The sequence below is a fragment of the Rhinolophus hipposideros genome (genome assembly GCF_964194185.1).
Source record: "Rhinolophus hipposideros genome assembly, chromosome: 11".
Lineage (NCBI taxonomy): Eukaryota > Metazoa > Chordata > Mammalia > Chiroptera > Rhinolophidae > Rhinolophus > Rhinolophus hipposideros.
The window spans coordinates 30,196,827-30,211,576 of NC_138057.1; the positions used below are offsets into that span (position 1 = coordinate 30,196,827).

At 36.6% G+C, this 14,750-nt stretch overlaps 1 protein-coding gene across 2 annotated transcripts in view; it reads right to left on the reverse strand.

The window, feature by feature from the left end:
- The window catches only part of KDM4C (lysine demethylase 4C), a 350,804-nt gene that overhangs the window by 271,703 nt on the left and 64,351 nt on the right, over window positions 1–14,750 (reverse strand). For both annotated transcript variants that reach the window (XM_081066750.1, XM_081066751.1), the window contains exon 5: window positions 13,002–13,195. In XM_081066750.1, coding sequence (XP_080922876.1) covers window positions 13,002–13,195 — 194 coding nt within the window. The remainder of the gene's footprint in view (window positions 1–13,001; window positions 13,196–14,750) is intronic.

Sequence of the window (14,750 nt, forward strand, 5' to 3'; positions counted from 1 at the left end):
AATCTTTCTTAGACCATTACAAATCTCAGCAATCTCACCCCTTTTCTTCCTCCCAGAACCCTTCCATTACACTTTTCATGTAGTATTTATCATCTGCTACCTTCCCTAGCTTGCTGCTACTTGGTGTGCATAAATCACTTTTGTCTGGCTAGGCACTGAGTTCTCTGAAACAGAGAATGCCTACCACAGCCCAGAACTTTTCCCATGAATCACCCTCTTTAACCTCCCTTGTACACTGAGTGCCCGGTTCATAGCCAGGTACTCTATCATGTGCCACAGTTGCTCAATTATGCAGCTAATTCTTCATTCTTTGAAGATATGAATATGTCTCATATTTCTTTGTATCCTTTGGAAACCACTAAATAAGATGTTGACCATTGTTTACCCTCAAGTACATACCAGTTTGTTGAAATTATTAATTTTTCATTTAACTTTTAGGACAGTGTTTTTGTTTCATACAAAAGGAATATTGCAAACAGTTCTGCTAACATTAAGAAACTGTGAGTCACTAATGATCATGCGCACACTAATTAGATATTTATGAGGTGATGTTTTATCTAAAACCAGAATCTGTTATGAAGAAAGAGAAGGAGGAGGAGGAGGAGGAGGAGGAAGAGGAGGAGGAGGAGGAGAAGTAGCAGAAGTAGTAGTAGTTCTAATTTGAAGGCCAAGGGAAACAATAATTTCTCTAAGCACATCTTCGGGTGGTTTACTCAAAGAATAGACCTAAGATGACACGCTATCCTGGTAGTTATAATATAAACACTATCTTGAACTGAATAATTATCAGGTTGACATTTCAAACTGGCAGTAGATAAAACTGTATTTTTCAAAATTTACTAGATCCATTTCTCTGATTCAGACTTTCTCTATGAACTGGTCTCTATTTCTCTTTTCAAGATACACTGAGTCCATTAGAAGTGTTTGCTAGCACTTCTCAAAGGGTAGCTGCTATTTCTCAGATCACTCCCTCAAAGTCTCCCTATCTTCATTTGGGAACCCTGGGGTCTGTCAGCAATGTGCTCAGAAACTACATTCTCAGCTCCGCCCACTGCCCATACCTCTGTCACTGTGCTGTATGACATAGTGGCTGCAGGGGTCCCTCTGCCAGTCTCACTAACAGGTGCTGCTGGGGCCTCCTGCTGGCCCAGCTTCACCCACCCTGTGACATCCAGGACAGTCTCATCAAGTCCAGGATACAGAGAGGAGGGAGAAGCCCTTCTAGGTCCATGACTCGTCCAGGCAGACCCCTTCCTCAACGATGTATGAAGTAGCCCTTTCCTCCTTTGTTTACATTTCTTCTTCATCTTGTTGTTTTGCTCAAAATTATCTCCCCTGAAAAAAATCTAGCATTTTCAAAACTGTCCCCAGAGACAGTTTTCTGACAGACGGCAACTCTAAATTGACCCACCCTTCATTTACTGGCATAACCTTGTGTGTCTGACCTGATTTCTGTAGTCATTAAAGGGTTGAAAGCTCAGTGAAAAGAATAATTGGCCCATAAATATGGTTAGAGCTCATCACAGCTACCATTTATTTTTTTTTTTTTTTTATTAATTAATTTATTTATTAGTTTCAGGTGTACAAAACAAGGTAATACTTAGACGTTCATCATTTATATCCCTCATACTGTGAACCCCCCTCCCCCCATCCACTATCCCTCCGACCTCACACTGAACCATCACATTATATATATAAAATTATAGTTGGCATTCATTAATGTTTAGCTTCTGATGTACAATGCCATGATCAGGTATCCACAGTATCCCTGAGGTGGTCTCCCAAATAGGACGCATGTCCATCGGATACCCAACAAAATCTTTACAACATTATAGAATACCTTCCCCAAATTAATTTTCAAAAGAAAAACCCTGAGGCCATCTTGTGGTTACCAGCTGCTTCCAAATCCCTTCACCTTTCCCCTTATCCCCAACCCCCTCCCACACACCCATCTAACCACTCTCGGTTTTTTCTCTGCGTCCATTTATTGAATGAACACTTATAATACATCAGACTTAGTGCTAAGATCCTGTACAAGCTCTACCACCAGTACCTCCATCTTACTGATAAGGAAACCGAGCCGTAGAGGAATTAAGTTACTTACAAGTAGATAACAGAGCTAGCACACAATCCCAGATCTGTCTCACTCCAAAGCCCAAGATACGTTCTCCAGCCCCATATTCCATTCCCGTTTCCTCATCAAATCAACACAGAGATGCCAAAGGAGGGAAGTGACAGAAAACCATGATGTCTTGCTCACCATGGTGTCATGAACACCTAGCTCAGTACCTGACAGGCGGGGTCCTCACAAAATATTTAATGAACAAACAGAAAAGAAACAAACAAAACCAAAAAACACCGAACACACATGCAGTGTTTTATAATACTTTGAATCAAGCATTAATAAAATGGGGAAAAAAGCCATTTCAAGAAGAATCTAAAAATATAGTAACTTCAAAAATTAATAAACGAAAAAGTCCCTATAAGAAGCTATATGCCCATATCAAAGGTTTCCTAGAGCCAATATTTTCCCAACAAAAAACAATCTTACCTTATATGAAAATCTTTGAAAACAGTGTCCTTTCCAAATGATCATTTAATGAAATGATAATTATACCATCCATGAATAAGATAAAGTGATTTAAGGGTTCCACTACAATTCACTTACAGAGTTCTACCATAATTAACTCCAACAAAGTACTGAAGCATTTTCAAGATTTTCTATGATCAAAGTTTAATTTTCAAGGCAAAACTACCTACTCAGCTTCTTTGCAGTTGCCTCTTTGAAAATTAAGAGGCTTTCAAAAGTGCATATTACACAAAGCAACCATGCTACCCAAAAATAACTCAAGTAACATGCAAAACACAACAAAAGTTACAAAGCCTCAAATCCACGTTTCCCCAAAAATAACACCTAGCCAGACCATCAGCTCTAATGCGTCTTTGGAGCAAAAATTAATATAAGACTCGGTCTTATTTTAATATAAGACTGGGTATTCTATACTATACTATACTGTACTCTAATACTGGGTCTTATATTAATTTTTGCTCCAAAAGACGCATTAGAGCTGATGGTCTGGCTAGGTCTTATTTTCAGGGACACACAGATTTAGAAAGAAAAGAGAGGGGAAAAAAAGCCCTTTACACCTCACTCCTCATTTTAGAACTCACACTGGATAGAAACCTTATTGTGACCAATGTAGAAAGCCTTTAGGCACAACTCTTGACTTACATTTTCCTGGCACCAACCTTATAAATGTTGCAATTCTGTGATTGTCTTTATCAGTGAGTATTTAGTCCTTAAAGTTCAACAACTCATTGATTGATGAGTATTAAGTCCCATGTAGCACTCTAAATTCCCCTTGATTTACATCACAAAAGTTTTGATAGATAATGTTTTCATTGTAATTTAGTACTAAATATTGTCTGATTCTCATCAAGATGTTTTGGGCCTATAGGTTATTTAGAAATGTATTTTTTAATATGCAGACTCTGCATATTTTAGTTATAGATTTCTAATTTAATCACATTATGCACAGAATGCATGGTCTTCAAATACAAATCCCAAATGACATAGATTCAAACAGAAAATTATTGGATACTTGCTATGTGTGGGCTAATGTGTCAGATACAATAAGCTGCTGTCCCAACATTCATTTTTTTCTTCCTTCCTTAAAGTAACAAAACTACAATTATGTTCAAGTTGGCAGTGTGGACAATTTTTTAAGGACTCATCTCCTAGCTTTCCTTGCAGCTATGAGTACCCATGAGTGTCCTGGCCAATGAGAAATAGTGAGATGTCACACTTCTTGTGGGTTCTAGAGAAACCCATGGAAGTGGGAGCATCTGATCTGGTATTTTCTCTTTACCATTTGCCTTTTATCTTATCTCTTCTTCTTTCCTAGAAAATAGACCAAAAGGATGATAGTCACAGGCTACTGATTATACAACAGGGACATACGGTATTATTCAGCACTACCAACCACGGGTTGCTTATTTCTGGACTTCATGTAACATAAAAACAAATAAATAAACTAACTAACTAACTTCTAACTGACTTAAACCCCAAAAAAGTAAATAGTCATGTTTCTGCCAACACTTGACTTTCCTTAATAATACTAATTTTCATTAGCTAGGCAGAGAGAGATAACATAGGAGCTGAAGACAGATAAGGCAACCCATCTATTTCAAGTCCTTTTTGATACATATCTTCCCAAAGAACATTCACTTTTGTTTTCTACATTTCAAAGAAGATTGTAAATGGACTTTTTGTCCCTGATCAAAAAATCATTTCAGAGATCATGCAACTGGATGTTATGTCCTCTCAAAAATATATGATGTAGAAGAACATTCCAGAAGCGTTATGCATGCGTCTTCAAATAAAGAAACCACTTATGGAACCATCTCAAATAATTAGTCATTTGGAGGAAAGGAAGAGGGATGGACTCACAACTGGCTGGATTAAATTTGGAGTGTATTGTCTGTGGATTCCTCTTAGGCAAGCTATCAAGACTGTTATCACTGGCAATCAAGTTATAGTAGAGTGTCTAAAAATGTCTAACTCCCAGTATTTTGTAGCTTCTAAAATTTTCTAGACATTAGGTTAAATCTATTCAAGGCATCGGGCAGGAGGCATGACTATATTATTTTATAGATTAATTTTGTAGTATTTACCCATAAGGAACCAAAAAGAATATTATAAGATCAATACAGACTGAAAGAAACAGAAAGCTGTTCACGTATGTGACACACAAATTAGCAGATCAAAACAAAACAAAAAAAACCCTGCTTCAGTAACAAAACAAGCCTACAAGCTCGCTGTGGTTCATGGCCCTACAAAGGTGATGCTCCCTCACGAAGCTGAAGTCTTGGTTAGATAGTAAAACCAAAACACACCAATCAATGAAAGAAGAGTTCAAAAAGAATAGGACATAGTGAAGTAGTAAAATGGACAGATATAGATAGAGATACAAATAGATATAGATATAACTATAGATATAGCTATATCTACAGATATAGACATATAGATCTCACAAGAAAAGAAAGCAATGTTGGTCAAAGTACTCAGGAAAAAACTTACAAATTATATATTCTTTAGTTTCAAGTCAGGTGTAGAGATTAATTTCCACCAACTACCTGTACTTTGGGTAAAAGTTACCAATCAATTGTTAGAAACGCTTTTACAATAAGTTGAACAAGCATACATTTTAATAACTTTAATATCCTAAAATAGAGAAATATCCACACAGGATATTTTTTCTAATCTTACAGAAAATGAAGTAAGAGCCAATTGGGATAATCCAAGCAGCCTTCCTAAGAGTTTAAGCAAATACTTGAACATTTATTTGGGACTGTCCTGTGCCTCATAGAATCTGTAGGAGACATCGGGTTTTATTCCCCCTGTGCAGTATAATTCACGTAACAGCTCTCTTCTTCTTATGGGGAACAACAACCTCCCCCAAACACAAACAGGTAATCCTAATAGAGGCCACCATTCTTCACGCCTCTGACCCGCCGCCACACAGGATGCCCGTGACCCAAGCCAGCGAGGCAAACCCAATACCTTCCTACACTTGGCCTCCGTGACTTCACCAAGAGCTCGGCACAGCACCCAAGCCAGGAAAATCCATGATCCCTCCCCAGATTTCCTCTTTGGGGACACAGCTAGGAATACATGAGCCAGGGAGGAAAATGAAGGCAACACACAAAGAAAAGTGGGACCCAGTATCTACCACACTTTGGCAACTTCCAAGGGTTCCAGGAAGTTCTGGCCATTCATGGCTATGTGAGCCAATTAAATTCTCCTTTCTGGCTAAGCTAGTTCATACTGGGTTTCTATCTTACGGCGCCAAGACAATCCCAACAAAATATTCTCAATCCAGAGAAAGCCAATGCAGGTATCATTCTTGAAATAGAATAAAACAGATTCTAAATAACATGAGGAAATGCATGAAATTAATTTTAAAGTAATAATCAATAGACCTGCAATACTGGAAGACTAAGGAAACTTGTGTTATAGCCTTTGGAAGCTGGGATCCAACTCTGCCTCCTCTGTCCCCATCCTAGCAGTTCTTATCTGATAGGTTTGACAGACAAAGCACTCTTATCTCTGAACAGGGACACAGTAGTTTTTTCCAAAGCTTCATTTAAGGGGACTGAATCTAAATAGATGTCTAATTGAAGAATCGCCACCTATTCCCTAGAGGGAAATAAGATCCTCTTCCAGGTAAAATTCATTCTTTCTAAAATGTGGGATTTTATTTCTGACTTCAAATGGATTTCCAACTGGAACATCTGAAGAACAAACCTGAGTGCCAAGCTAATAGTTGGGCCAATGGTTTCTCCCACTCTCACCTCCAGGGGTCTTCCCATCCCCAGGATCTCCATCAATTATCACACGATTAGAATCTAGCTACTGAAAATCTGCTTCTGAAAATCCCTTTACCTTTCTGAAAATCTGCTCTCTTATGTCATAGTTTTGTCCCAAAAAATAAGAGGTAAGTTTCTCTTTGGTTTGTAGAAAATCTCATTAGAAAAAAGTTGGTGGTATAAAAAAGAAAGGCACACTTTCTCCTTGCCTATTCCTTCATCTTTACTCTTTCCTTTTCTCTTTGAATCTATGGAAAGAGTCTGATAAATAAAAGAGTCTGAATCCCAGCTTCAAGAGTCATTCATCAAGAGATAAAACAGACAAGGCTCTAAGTCTCAAAGTCCTCAGCTTAAAAATGGGGCAGAAGAAAAAATATACCTACCTAAAACAACTGTTGTCTGGATTACAGTTCCTGGCACACAAAGAAAAACTTCACTAAATTAAATGGAATCACCGGACACAACATACTTCACCACCCTAGTAAGGCTAGTATAGCCTTACTCCTTGAAAAATAAGCTTACAAAGAATGAACATATGTGGGGTCACAGAAGTAACCTAAATCTATTTGCCAGTGTACCTGTAGAAGTGCAACCACACACATACACACACACAAGCTGCTTTCCTATATGCTTCAGTCAAAAAATAATTTTTGAAAAACAAATATCAAATAATATGTATCTTTTACAAAGTGCTATCTAAAGAGCAAGATTAAACAGCATGAAAAGGAGGGCGAGAAATATTGGGGGGGAAGATAAGCTAGGAAAAAATATTTGTGAACTACTACATCTGCCACACTAATTTGCAAGGCTAACAGCACTAATGTTTGTTTTCAATGATCTACATGGCAAAAAAATTGCATTAACCTTCTGATTTTTCCCTAACAGTTATGGATTCCATTCGGCAATTTCTTTTCATTTGAAGGGGTTTCTCTAGTTCTTGTAGGTGGTGGTGGCTTTAAGTGAAAGAATAGCAACAAGGAAATAAGAAGTGTCCTGAAGGAATTTATGCTATGTTTATCAGGGGTATCAAAAGTAATTAATATAAGTTTACAGTTCATGTATAAAATCCACAGTTACCCATCAGTTAGTGAAAAGGCATTACATCTCATCACTTCAGGGAAAAGAGTGAGCCTGACTTTCAAAATCATAAATACTAGACTTCACTGATGCTTCCTTTAGGGAATTCTGTGCAGAGCTGGCTGGGGTCCCCAGGACTCCCTGCTTGGAAAGCAGGCATGTGGATGCGGTTCTATGCATCTCTAAGTCAGACTCGGGTCTAAGTAAAATATGATCAATAAAAATATTTGCTACCAATTACCATTGTACTCTCTTCTTCCTACAAATATAGCTAGCATCTGGGCACAAAATTCATACAATACTTTTGGGGCATATGTTCAATTTTTTAAAACTTTTTAAGCAATATTATCTAAAACTATATAGACAGATATGCCTATAGTGATCAGAATAACTTATGCAATTAATTTTATTAATACTTTGATTTAAAAGTATTAAAGTCTATTTTTCTTATTTAGAGAGCCAATTTCTCTAGGAAGAGTAATTAAAACCAGAAACAAACCACTATTACTTTAAAGAGTATTTTTCCTATATAAACCATCAAAAGGATACAGCTTTTACCCTTATCCAATTAGTCTAACATCTGCAGTGAGAATATATTAATGAATCTAAATTCACCAAATAGATAACAAGCAGGGGTTAGTAGTATGGGTTGCTAATTCAATATATCATTAAATATTATCAAGCTGCCCAATCCCTAAAGTAATGTTCCACAGCAGGTGCCTAAAGAAGAAAACCTCAGTAAGGAATTCCTTCAGTAAGACAGTTCATTTAAGAAAAATGTATTGCGTACCTACTATGTGCCAGGCACTGTAGACATGCTATTCAGTCCCCCCATACACACCTGGGAGCTCATATTTTGATGGAAAAAATGTAAACTAAACATACTTACGTCAATGTAACACCATATAACTTGTTTGTTACTTTTAAAAGGAAGCCTTGAATTATAAAATTCAACAATAATCAAATATTTATTTATATGTAAACAGCTTCTCCTCTACCAGGAAGAAAGAGAAAGGAAAAACAAGAAGGGGTAGAGGTGAGATGGGAGGGAGTGAACGAAGGGAGGGAGAGATGAAGGCAGAGGCTGAGACAGACACCCAGGGGCAGCATCTTATCTCCTAGACTGAGCCATGCTTCTAGCTTATCCTAACTACACACAATGGCAAATAACCTTTTTGCTTAAGTTGGGTTTCTGTCATTTAGAACCAAGACTCCTTATTCATATAAGATCTATAAGTCTTATACATGACCTTATATACAACCTTATATATAATATGCAATGTATATTTGTTAAATGAATGTATGAAATGTTAACATTTTAAGCACTTACGATACATTAGGAGCTGTGATATATGCTATACACACGGTATTTTATTTAATCCACACAGCTACCTTATAAGCGAGCACCAGAACCACATTGAGTGTTTAACAAGAGGAAATAAGGGTTATAGAATAATTCCCCAAGGTCACATATTCGTCAAAAAGTAATGCCAGAACTCAAAAGACAAGGCTGGTGCAAAAGCCAGTGCTCACAAATACACTAAACAATGATATAATGAAAAAGCATGAGCTGAGCTTATTCCAAATAATCTGACATCACTTATTGCTACATGGCATTTTAACAAAGCCTCACAGTTTGTTGAACAAAATTTAACCAAGCCCACAATGCTGCAGCCCATCCTTAACTTTCTAAAAACATTCAGGAGAACCTTCTTTCCTGATTTTAAGCCCTTTCAAGGGTTAAGACACGTCTTCTTAAACCTCACCTCTCTCATTCTTTAGAGAGTAAATCTGAAAGTCTCATGTTTGGGCATGGCCTCAGAAAGGAGGATTTTAGACATCGTCTAAATTCTATATCCCCCAGCAGCTAACTACTATCACACATGATGCGTGGAAGGGAAAATTACATTTTATTTAACCTTGAAACTCCTACTCCATTATATGCCAAGTTTAGGCTTAAAGTATGACCAAAAAATGATTTATTTCCATAAGGTTAATAAAATAATAGTAATTGTGAATATTTGAATAGTACTTTACAGTTTCCAAAGCACTTTTTACTCCAGTACATCCCTGGACCCTCCTAGCAATCCTATAAGTAGACAGTGAATAAATCATGCCACCATTTGGCAGTTAAAGAAACTTATGATGAAAGAAGTACAGTGTTTTGCCCTAAGTCATTCAGCGGGTAAATGACAGACTGGGATTTTAAAACAGGTCTTCTTGCTCCAAAGTCAATATTAATTCCAAGAAAATAAATAACTTTACCACGACTGCCAAAGCCGTTTTCTATCTGCTTACTTTAAGCATTCTTGTTCCCTTAAACCTCTGTGCCATAAATGTTTACATAAATCATCAGCTCCTCTAAAGCCTCTTTCTTCAGTACAACCCTGTGTTCGTGAACACTTACTCGGCAAAATCTGCCACACGTAGTGCCCAGAAAAGTATGTCTCGGAGCTTCCATCTGAAGCTATGCATATCTGCAGCTACACGGAAATCTCAGGAAACTTAGTGTTCTTAATGCTTACATTTTAGACAAGAATGTTTATAAAATGTTATATATATTTCCTTCTCTGTCCTTAAACAGATTGATCCAAAATAATTTAACACTTCTGACTCAAAACAAGAATAATTTACGTAGCATCAGTCCTGTAGCCAGGCCCCACGTTAACTGCAGATGATATTCAAAGGCACAGACACAGACCCAACTTCAAGGCAGGCACAGGAAAGGGGGGTCTACAACCACTTGAAAGATGCAAAAAACATGCCTACAGTGGGGACAGCACATGATCCAGAAAGCCGTCCCGCAGAATCTAAGAGATACAGGAGCAGAGGAAGGCAGTAGAGACATGAAAGAAGGGAGGGGACCTTAGGCAACAGTCTTTGCAATAATCATACATAGAACTGGTGCCAGAACTGAAGAGGAAAAAGCAGAAGTTCAAAGTCAGCCTGTAAGGAAGACACACAGCCTGAGACAGAGATGTCAAGCCTGAGAAAGCCCGAGAGGTCATCCCTGGAGAAAAAAAAGGTAACTGTCCCAGATACAACCCAGCACCAGAAAGGGAAACCAGTGCCTGCACACACACACACACACACACAACCTCACAATACCTTATCATCCCCTCGTTTTGTACAGTAAACATATTCCTATAGTTCTGATCACAAATCACAGAATTAGAGCATTGGCGATAACCCTCATTAACCTTGCCATTTTGTGGGTAAAGAAACTGGGATCCACAGTACAGTTATCTGTCCAAAGCCACGCATGTTAGTAGCAGAATAAGGACCAGAGCCTTGCTTGCTGGTTTCTCAAGTCTAAGCTTTGCCACACACACCACCTGCCTCCCAATACTTACCTAAATTTGTATTGCTTCTACTACCACCTTTCAAAACTCACTTCAAATATATTATGATGATTACTAAAATGAATTTTAATGATAATAGTTTACCTCAAAATTATTTATGCTGAGCTAATATAATCTTTCATAAATCTACTGGGAAAAACCCTTCGAGTCATTTATATCACTCATTTCCTACAGTAGTTATCTTAGAAAATGGAATGTAGATTAGCTGTCATAACTCCCTGCTGTGTTTTATTACTTTATCATCATAAATAATGGTCAAGGTTAAAGATAATCGTGTTATTATAAATCTACCCTCAATGCATATAATGGAGTCTATATGCTTAATGACTAATAGAGTAATTAAATCCTGAAAATATACATTCTGGGAGAAAGAAATACTTTGGAAACTTGCATAATTATTCTCACTTACAAACTATGGTAATCTTTCCCAAAGATCCAAACGAGTTTCTAAATCAGTCTTATCCCTCACCTGAATATCCTCCCCTAAGGGATTTTTAGGAGACAAAATAATCTACTCCCAAGACAAGGGGGAAAAAAATCATCTTTCTTCATAAGAAAGCAAAGACTTCATATAAACTCCTCTAATACTAAAAACTCAAATTAATGTCTCAGGCATTATCAATTAATATCTAACAAACCTCTATAAAAGTTTTGCTACTAACTTTTCAGATTTATTAAGGGAAATATAGTATATAGTTGCCTATATACTAGATTTCATCAACATGTTGCATTTATCCATTTCATTTAATTTTATCTACACTGAAATTGAGTGTCAGAAAGAGCATGGAGATAACTATGCAGCTGAAAAACTGCCCAGAAGTCCATGTATTGTTGAACATATTTCTCCGAGTCACTCACAGCTAAGTCCAAAAAGTAGGAAAGGATGACATTCCAACAGATGTGTGAGTGGTGTTGAAAAAAATATAACAAATGGAGACGCATAGGGCCTAAAGTTTGTGCTCACAACTGGCCCTCGGTAAACACCTGTGTATTAAACAATACCATCACACTGTCACAAAGCCTCTCTAGATCTTAGACCAGCTATTAAAAATGTGTAAGCTTGATTTATTCCATTAAGAGAGCAGAATGCTAAGAATTTATCAAATTAAATGTGCAAGTAAAACATCTTTAAAATAATTTAAACAGCATCCCGCTAAGTTTTTTTTAGATCACAAAACACCATAGAAAACCAAGAACTGTCTGGATTTCTCTTGTATAACCTAATAATTTTGCCTTTCCACCTAAAATTTTCCTTCCAATTCAATGTTATTTTGATAATTAGGAAGTTTTACTACATTTGAATTTTTTTAGGGAAAGTTTACAATTTCCCACTTCACCAAATGATAAAACCTCAATGGCAAGTAATGGCAAGATGAGAATAGAAATTGTACATAGTATCATAACATAACCATGTTCTCAACCATCAAAAACATAATGTTGATGCTTCATATGCTTCTGTCTTATGCTGCATGTACGTGTATTATAGAAAATAGAACTGATATTTAAACTCTCCTAAGTCAAAATCCCACAAAAAAACAGTTTAAAACATGAAACTAGCTAACCACAAAGGATATCAGGGTAATCAAAAGAATAATAATTACAAATGTGCAGTGAATGTACTATATGATGCATTCTACAGAGCGGTAAATCTTAAAACCATTGCTCAGAAAGATGAAAGAGGCTCACAAATAAATTAAATTTTAAGTTAAAAACACATATGAACATTAACTTACTCTTTAAAAACCCATGCCTATCATCCAAAGAGCAATAATAGGCCTCCTGATTTATCCCACCACATACTAAATGGAACTTGTCATTTAGAGAAAGCTGAACCAGAAGATCATTAAGATTACTTGGTACTCTACATCCAGGAATTCAATTTTCCTACATACCTTCCAACAAATGCTCAGATAAGTAAAGATGCCCAACAAATTCTTTACAACTAAAATATCTGTCAATCCATCATCTCCTACAAAACGGTCTATAGGCAACTTTAGATAGACAAGTCACCACTAGCTCTATGCTTTTCAGCAAAACCCTGGGCAGAGTGGAAGACAATAATTATAAACAAAAACTTTCGTACACAGCTCATATAAATCTGAATACACCAAAGGGAAAACGTCCTCTTCAATAGGTTCATATTGCCCAAACTTCAAATCTCAAAAGCAAATGAATATTAAACGTGTAACTTGCCAAGACTTGGGCTCTCCAAAGTGGAGATAATTAATGCTGTAGAGATCCATATCCTCGGTGTGCCATGCGAATGTGGTTTTCCACATGCCAAAATAGAGATAAGGGGTATTTACACCCTCAATAGAAATACCGCACTCTTCCTCAACCACATCCAAGACCGTATTTAGGCGAGCTATGTTCCATTCATCCACACCCTGGAACCAGGAAAGAGAGAGAAAAAAATCAAACATTAATACACTAATAAAAATAATATTTACTAATCAAACCATCTGCCAAAATTATTACACTGCATATTTTCATTCACTCAGGAATGGAAAATAAAGCAATCATTATATAAGAAACACACATATATATTTACATATATCCGTTATTAATTATCCAAGATTATTATAAGCATTATGTGGTTCTGTATAAATATTAGGATAAAATTATACCAAATAACTCTGATTCCCAATGGAAATGAATCTTGAATCCCCACTCCCCATTTGCTGTTAGGAAAAAAGTCCCTGCTCCAAAGCATATGTGCAGTGTGCTTTCCATCTTTGACACACCTTTTTATGTTGGGGTTCTTTTTTTTTCCAGTGTGTTTGTTTACCTGTATAGTAGTTTAGAAGTCAGTCAACATCAGACATCATTTCAAGATATCACTAGCAAAATATATCTGCGTTCATCCCTCTCTCTACCCTACCCATTTCAATTTTATCATGTAATAGATCGTTTCCTTAAAATTGAACTCTATTGGAAAACCTCTTAGCACTATCGTAGGCCCCAAATCACTGTGCTTTTACTGCTTCTTCAATGAAATATTAACCTCTTATGTTGATGGAAAATTTTAAACACAGAGTAACTGCTACGATACTTATCCAAACTTTGGTAAAATTGCTGGAATGATGTGGTTTTCTAACAGTAACCCAACATGGCTGGTGATGATAGAGAGAAAAGGTTAGAGTTGCTGGTATAAGAGTTAAGGTGATAGGAAAAGATTCTGGTTTAATTAGAATTTATCAATCAATTATTAATTCACTATAATTCACAACTGCTCAAAATATATACAAACTATGTATTTTTCCTATATGCCTTTCTCATAATCAAATATAAATATCAGAGATTGTGCCATTCCTATGCAATCATGAGGAAACTGCAATGCCTTTAAACCCATTTCCACCTCCTCATGGTGCTATTAAGGAGGGGCATTAAATTAATTCATGTATCCTAATAAGGCTCTCCAATAACTATGGCAATGGCTTCATAGACAACTACACCCAATATTTCCCTTATACACTGAAAATGTACGGTTGTTCTGTTTTTGTTTTGGTCTACAGATGATTCTCTAATCCGTGTACTATTCTTACTTCCTCAAGCTTTTTTGTTAAAAAAATTGTTGATGGAGCAGTTAATGAAGCTCTGCCTCAGGTAACAAAGTGCCAGTGGAAATAATTTAATCCCCAAATTCTCCTAAGTAGCCACTCTATCTTAAATCCCACAGTGGGAAGTTTGTTATCAGGAAATTGGTCAAAGTAAGTATCCTTTTTGAGAAGATCCTAGATTCCAATTTATGAGAACTCATAAAAGTTCAATCAAATTATGTAGAATATTTTATCTCATTCTATTTATAGTGGTGCAATCTCTTAACTCTAGTCCAATCGGACTTCAGTTCAATCACTCTAATAATAAAGTCCTATTTAAAAGTCATTACTGAGGCAATGAATCTGAAGTAATAAATGAGAGCCATATCATAGGAAACATTTT